Source organism: Alexandromys fortis, unplaced genomic scaffold (assembly GCF_014885135.2).
Source record: "Alexandromys fortis isolate MF-2015 unplaced genomic scaffold, M_Fortis_MF-2015_v1.1 scaffold_1, whole genome shotgun sequence".
Classification (NCBI taxonomy): domain Eukaryota; kingdom Metazoa; phylum Chordata; class Mammalia; order Rodentia; family Cricetidae; genus Alexandromys; species Alexandromys fortis.
The window spans coordinates 41,162,963-41,171,001 of NW_026067927.1; the positions used below are offsets into that span (position 1 = coordinate 41,162,963).

An 8,039-nucleotide genomic window follows, 5' to 3' on the forward strand; every position below is an offset into this window, starting at 1 on the left:
TTTTTTTTTTTTTTTTTTTTTTTTTTTTTTTTTTTTTTTTTTTGAGGCCCTGAACCTCAGAAAAGCTATCTGAGAGAGTTAAGGTAATGGATGTCAGGTTATGGGTTGTTTCTATAGCAGTTATTTTACTTTTGATAGAGAAATAAATTATAAAAGCTGCAAGAATGACCCATGTCCTTTAAGCTTTAAATTAAAATAAAATTTTATTCAAAGCATCTTTTAAAATTACAGCATGTTTATTAATATGCTGTTAATTAACTCTGCCAAACTACAACTTAGCCATATGAAGCATAAAACACTTCAAAAATCTGAATGTAACCACATTTTTAAAACAAAAAGCAGTCATAACACACCTCAAATTTTAGATGTCAATGTATTTTGTCCAAGTACATAGCATATATATACCCTTTAAAACATGGCCAATGGTAAGCAGTTGGAATAATTTCTTAAACTGTCCAATCATACAAATAAAAATACTTGGGAACATAACTACATGGGTGACAAAGTCAGCTGGAGAAACAAAGTCCTTTTATCATCTGTGAACTGGCTAACTGCATTTTTCAAACTGTACTGCTATCCTCAAGGTGAGCTGATCAGATTCCAAACTTCCCAATACTGATGAGTGCTGCACTTTGATCCACATACTCCCATTCATCTGAGGGAAAGTTCTAGAGACAATGTTGAACCCCAAACCAAGAAAATTCAGATGCTACGGTCTCTTACCAAACTTATAAGTGCTCCAAGTTAAAAGTCTACATACCAGACTACAAATAAAATTCTTAGACCATTACAAATATAAATTCTGTCATTACAAAAAGCCCCTAAAGATCTGCAATTGACTGTACAGAGGACTCCATTTTACAGTGTGTCCTCGTCACACACATTATTGTAACTACCAGTGCTACCTCCCCTTCTCCCTCCCCAGGCCACACAGTCTAACTACGGGTGTAATCTAAACTTGTCGGGTGCTCTCTCAACTCAGAGAAAAGGCACTGAGGAGCCCGTCTTCCCCGTTACTTTGAAGTCTTCAGTTAAGGGGTCTATAAATCACCGTGTTCTGTATCTAATTTCATTCCCCTTTGAACAAAAGCTCAAGTGATAGAGATTCCTGACTCCATAAAAGAGGTGGCTGCCTGGCCCTGGGATTCTGTTCATTCCTAAATACACAGCGTGTGTTCAATAACTTCATCTATTTGGAGAAAATGGTTTTGAACCACCAGACAACACACTTACAGTTAAAACTATCTCAGAAGCCTGCACACTAGAGTAGCGAATATTTACTCAAGTGTTTAACTGAAAGCTCGATTTAGTGAACACAAAATAGTTTGGCATGTTATTCTGAAGTGAAGCAGAAAGGTGGGAATATGCGCTGAAATATAAATATGGAGGCTCCCATTTGCTAGTAATGCTAAACAAGCAGTACAATTAAAATTTAGTGTTTACTATCAAAAGACCTAAAACATTCCACTACAAAACAGCCCTGCAGATGTCCTTTTATTAATATAAACACAAGTGCCAATCTCATTACAGGACCCATAAAAATCTCTCTGGTGTACACACACACAAACACACACACACACACACACACACACGCACCAGTTGCTGGGTTACCTAGACTTTGCAAGATTAATCACTCAGGCCCAGCAGCTGAGCAATGTGCAAAAGTCCCCAGGCCACAAGCTGGGTGAGGAGCGCTTTCTGGGCATCAGCGCTACAGTGAGTAAAAAGCCCAGAAAGATGGGATAAGACTCATTTTTCACCAATTTAAAAAACTCTCAACTACTGCCCCTTACCAAGATCCTCAAATACCTATTTTCTTCCAAGTCTATAACTTATAGCATCTTTACAAATAGTTGGCCTCCCATTTCTCTAGCCTTAATGGGCATGTGATCTTACAATTTAAAAAATATGTATCTTATACATATGTCTCACACTGCCCTGTTTCAGTGTTTACAGTACTGTCACACATACTAAAACTGTTTAAAATGATCTTATAAATAATCTATTTCAACCTTCTTTGGCTATTTGTACCAATCTGTTTTTTCATACAAATGTCTTATTCACAAAGTGCTTCCTGTGAGAACTGCTTTCAATGAATGCATTAAACTTGCAAAACCTAGCTTCCCACAACATGTAGCTTCTACCCTGTAACTGCAGTCCATATTTACAAAATATTTTAAACTTTACATCAAATCCATTTCTGTATAAAAAAAAAAGTGCAATTCTCTCTCACCCCATGTCTGAGGCAACAACATTCTTCATAAGTTTCTACAGAATAGCAGCCTATGATAAGCAAATAAGGTGCTTAGCTTATGCCCAAGGATCTACTTTTTAAGTATGCTGGGCAGTACTTTTGTACAGTGAAGAGTCAGTGTCGGGGCTACTGGCGGAGTGGCGCCCCTGTCAGGTTGGCCAGCTCAATGAGCGCCAGAGCCCCATGCAGCCGCTCTCGCTGCTCCTGCAGTCGGCGCTGGGCGCCGCTCTTCTCATCGTCCTCGCCATCAGACTGGAGGTACTCCAGCGGATCCTGCTGCTCCTGATCAGCCTTCGGAACTAGCTTGCCTTTCAGGGTGGGCGTGCGCTGCTCTCTCATCTCCCAGTACCTGTGTGAAAGGCAGGCAGATTATTTACATAGTAGATATCAGGTTGTCAAATATTTTCTTAGTGGGGCTGGAGAGATGGCTCAGCAGTTAAGAGCACTAGCTCCTCTCCCAGAAGACCTGGGTTAGGTCCCCAGCACCTACATGACAGCTCACAACCATCTGTACCTCCAGTTCTAGGGAATCTGATGCCCTTTTCAGGCCCTCATGAACTCCTGCACAAACATACATGCAGGAGCACACACACAAAATAAATGCTTTTAAAAAGTAGTTCTCAAAAGATGAAGCAAAAACAATAAATAAACATGTTAAAAAATTCAACATCTTTAACTATCAGGAAAATTAAAATTACACTGAGATCCTATCTTGCCTCAACCAGACCTATTATACATAATGATAGGAATAGAAATAGCTCAGCCACTTCAGCTATCCCGTGGGATCTGTGTACTGTAGGCTTGCTCCGGCACTATTCACAGTAGCCACATTAGGGCTCAGCCTAGGTCTGATGTTGTAGATGCACATTGTCTGAGCACTTGCGAGTGTCAGTGCTGCCCCCGTGCACTTTCCTCACATGGCTCCTCTTAGCCCTCAGGGTATAAATTGTCTGATGCTCTAAATAAGTTATCTATTGCATGAGACTGTAGTCAGCCTCATTGGTCAGCTCCATTCTCCCAGGTTCCACCACCTTTACAACAGTAAATCATATATAATGGATTTTATTCAGCCATAAAGAACAAAATTATGTAGACATGAAAGACAAATAGCATGTTTTCGCTCATTTGTGGATCTCAGATTTTATATAGTTTCATTAAGTCGTTTATGTGTAAAGTAGAAACAAGAATGTCCACGGGAGTAAAGGTGACTAGAAGAGAAGGATATAGAGGGGTTACTGTGATCATATTACCTGATACTTTTGTGTATTTAATGAAGTCTATTACAATATCCAGTGAAGATATATTAATAAAAACGGAATGTTGTTAAAGCGGTTCTTTAGTAATTGTTTTTCTGTGACTATTCAGAGGTAGCACAGGGACATGAAATTCAGGAGAAGACTCCTCCCTCAGGCATCTACAGTCAGTCCTTGCTGTTTCAGCCCTCATACTCCATCTCTACCATCTGTTCACCATTACACCATGTGGTGCCGTGTCTGTAGCTCAGCTCAAAGGCAGAACATTTGCATAACATGTATCAAGGCCCTGAGTTCAATCCCTAACACCAGGAAAAAACAAACAAACCCCCTACACCTCTATGATTATATATGAATGAGCTTTAGACACCACCTTTCTTATTTTCTAACTCCGGAGATCTAACTGCCTCTGCCTCACAAGTGCTGGGATTAAAGACATGTGCTACCACCGCTCAGCTTTTTTGAGGGGGTGGGGGGCAAGACAATGGTTAACTTTTGGCAGAATTAAACATTGAACCTATGATATATGACCAACAGCTGGGCGTGGTGGCACACGTCTTTAATCCCAGCACGTGTAAAGCAGAGGCAGGCACAGCTCTGTCAGCTCAAGGCCAGCCTGGGCTACAGAGAGAGTTCCAGGATGAGCAGACCTGCTAAAGAAAGAAGGGAGTGCTCTAGTCAAGAGCAGAGGCCCCAAACAACAGTCTCTCAGCTGCTAAAAAACAAAAACAAAACAAAAAAAAACAACGGCCCACTGTGGCTGGGGGAGGCGGAGCCACAGCAGCACTGCTGAGAAGCTGTAAGGATGTTTGCAACAGACAAGTCTTTAAGTCAAATATCCTAAGAGAAAGATTTTAATACTGACTTCCTTGTTGCCATGACTTGCAAATTCATGAGTGTTTCATATTTTTCAACAGTGAAACAAAGAAAATGAGACACTCTATTCTTGAGGCAGCACACAAACTATTATATTTCATTTCTATCACACATAGATCCCAAGAACCATTAACAACACTATAGGAAATTAAGTTATCTGAACTATTTTATAAAGTACGTATAAAAGTAATTTATTTAAAATGAGAGGAAAATTCTCAAAATGTAACATGAACCCAAGCCCCAAAGGCACCTTTCTGGGAGACAACACACGCAGCCTTACTTTGCCAGCCACTCGGCAGCAGCTTTGTTGTCTGCAGACTGATGCTTGCTGAGTTTATCTGTTGGCTCTTCTCTCTTCAGCCTGGCATAGGGGTGCTTTGGACAGTGGCGGTTTGCATGGGTGAATCTGCTTAGGCAGCCTTTAAAACACAGAAGAAATGCTCACTAGAAACTGGACACTCAGACATACTAAACATGCTCAGCTTCAATACATTCTATAACCAAACAAACTTCCACAGTCACATCCGTGGGATCCAATGCCCTCCTCTGACCTCTGTAGGCACCAAGAACACATACAGTATGTATATATGCATGCAGATAAACACATGCTCATAAAATAAAATAAATTTAAAAAAATCAAGCTTTCTATCATGTCAGCTGTGGTTTTACACAGCTTTGATTCCAGCACTGAGAAGAGAGAGATGGATTTCTTTGAGTTTGAAGCCAGCTTGGTCTACATAGTGAGTTCCAGGCCCTGCAATGCTACATGTGAGACCCTGTCTCAGAAAGAAAAAGAAGTTTCCTCTCATATGTGTAAAATAAAAATAAATATCCTGTAAACATTTATAAGATGTAGGCAAATTATCAAGAAAACCACCAAAAAAGGACAGAACTATACTGAAATATAACTGAAAATTTATGCACTTAAAAAAATTTTTTTTGAACACTGTGATACACACACAAATAGATGGATGTAAAAATAGATCACTTTAGAAAAGATATACAATGGGGCTGGAGAGATGGTTCAGCAGTTAAGAGCACTGGCTGCTTTTCCAGAGGTCCTGGGTTCAATCCCCAGCAACCACATGGCAGCTCTCAACCATCTAATGATGGAGTCTGATGCCCTCTTGTGGCATGCAGGCAGGCATGCATATAGAGCACTCATACTCATAAAATACATACTTAAATAAAAATTTAAAAAGAAAAAGAATATATATCTACTCCAGTTAATACAGTACCTGTCTAACATGTGCCAAGATCTGAGCTAAATCCATAGCATGGGGGTAGATTTATGTTTTATAAAAGCTTTTCAACAATTCTCTCTTCTCAAAAAATCTAAGTAAAACTACCAGTTGGTTACTAAAAATCTAAGTAAACCTTACTCTAACTACTCTAAAATATCACTTCTAACACCATACCATTTTCTGAGCAGACAAAAGGCTTCTCTCCGGTGTGAAGACGCTGATGTGTTTTCAGCTGCCCACTCTGAACAAAGGCTTTTCCACAATCAGGATAGTCACACAGATATGGTCTCTCACCTAAGAAGAAAAGACATCATATCAGACCTGAGGCAGAAAGGCAAGAGGAGGAAGGGACAGGAGGACAATCCTCTTTACAGGGATCAGAACTGCAGTGAGCAATGCCCAACACACCAGAGCAGCCCTCCTCCACAGAGCACACTGCTTCCTCTAGGTCTTGAGGATTTAGAAACCCAGGGTATAGTCCTTAATAGCAACATCTTCAGCTTCTGTATACTTTTCTCCTCAACACTCCAGCTATGAGGCTTTCCTGATTGATACACTACTTCCAACTCTGCTGTCTGTGGCTATTTCCTGGGTCTCGCTCACCAGAGGGGATGCTGTAATAGCCTGCTAGCTGATCTCCATCCTCCATACACTGTGCCCCAAGCTGGACACACCAGCACAGAAAACTGCTTTTGTGTTTGTAGTATCAGTAATTCCTCAGACCATCCCAAGCCCTGCTGAGCTCCTTGGACAACTGAAAGTTGCCTGCTGATTTTTAAATGGTTCCTAATATCTTCTCTGCAGGCAATGTCACCAAATTCATTAGCTACTTGGAGAAGGGTCTTTATTTTCCTTCAGAAGAGACATTCCAGCCAGGAGGCAATGCCTTTTTTTTATCTGTTTCTTATCCTTAAAAATATTGGTGATAGTGGAGCACACCTTTAAATCCCAGCACTCAGGAAGCAGAGGCCAGCCTGGTCTACAGAGCTAGTTCCAGGAAACCAAGGCTATACAAAGAAACTCTGTCTCAAAAAAACAAAACAAAAAAAAAAACCATAAGCAAACAAACCCACACCATCCTCCCTGCCCTTTCAAATCCTCGCACAGGCTCTCAGCAGCACTTTGTACCCCCCATGAAGTGTCCTGTGGTATTTATTTACCACAGAAGTCTCCTGCAGAAATTCTTACTTTCTGCATCATTTAAATTTCTACATACAACATTATGAAAGCTAGATAAGATGCTCAAAAATATCAGTTTTAATTAATGTATTATTTATTGCAAATGACAAACTTTAACCAATTACAAGTCTTTCAATATGACTCAAAACAATGACACATCCCTTCACATCACATTACTTACAGAGACATTTACAGTCCTGATAGCTATATATGCAACCAGGCAATGGTGGCGCATGCATTTAATCCCAGCAGTCAAGAGACAGAGGCAGGCAGATCTCTGTGAGTTCGAGCCCCCAACTAACCAAGTATTACTTCTAGCCATTTCTACAATGTTGTCATCTTACCTGTATGAGTCCTTTTGTGAGCCTGGAGTGATTTCTCCCTCGGAAACACCCTGTTACAGATGTTACAGCGGATCCTGCTGGACGAATGTTCTCCTTCATTTATTAAGTCCCGGACAGTGTCTGCTCTGGGTCTACCACGTCGGATTCCATCCTGTTGACATTTTATAGACTTTAATAATTTCCTATAATCAAAGCAGTATACGGGATGGTCGAGTTGGGGGAAGGATAGAATGGGAGAACAATGAAAGGGAGATTTTGACAGAGCCATTATGGGGTTAAGGACAAACCTGGTGCTAGGGAAATTCCCAGGAATCCATAAAAATGACCCCAGTAAGACTCCTAGCAATAGAGTAGAGGGTGCCTGAATTGGCCTTCCCTGTAATCAGATTCGCGAATACCCTGAATGTCATCATAGAACCTTCATTCAGTCATTGAAGGAACCAGATGCAGAGATCCACAACCAAACACCAGGCCAAGCTCCAGGAATTCAGTCAAAGAGAGGGAGGAGGGAATATGTCAGCAAGGGAAGTCAAGATCATGAAGGGGAAATCTACAGAGACAGCTGAATCAAGTTTGTAGGAACTCATGAACTCTAAACCAACAGCTGTGGAGCCTCCATGGGACCGAACTAGGCCCTCTGCATGTGGGAGACAGTTGTGTAGCTTGGTCTATCTGAGGGGCCCCTGGCAGTAGGACCAGGATCTGTCTCTGGTTTATGAGCTAGCTTGCTGGAGCCCATTACCTATGGTGGGATGCCCTGCTCAACCATAATGCAGGGGAGGGAGGGGCCTGATTCTGCCATCTCAACTTAATGGGCCAGGCTTTGTTGACTCACCAAGGAAGGACTTACCCTTTGGGAGAAATGGATGGGGAGTGGGCTGGGGGAAAG

The 8,039-nt window shown here is 41.2% G+C and overlaps 1 protein-coding gene across 4 annotated transcripts in view; it reads right to left on the bottom strand.

The window, feature by feature from the left end:
• Nucleotides 1-177: 177 nt before the first annotated feature.
• Nucleotides 178-8,039, bottom strand: part of Znf367 (zinc finger protein 367) — a 23,579-nt gene continuing 15,717 nt past the window's right edge. For all 4 annotated transcript variants that reach the window (XM_050143669.1, XM_050143667.1, XM_050143666.1 and 1 more), the window contains 4 exons: nt 7,151-7,301; nt 5,802-5,921; nt 4,664-4,802; nt 178-2,603 (listed from right to left, as the gene is read on the bottom strand). In XM_050143669.1, the coding sequence (XP_049999626.1) occupies nt 2,381-2,603; nt 4,664-4,802; nt 5,802-5,921; nt 7,151-7,301 (633 nt within the window). In that variant the 3' untranslated portion in view covers nt 178-2,380. The remainder of the gene's footprint in view (nt 2,604-4,663; nt 4,803-5,801; nt 5,922-7,150; nt 7,302-8,039) is intronic.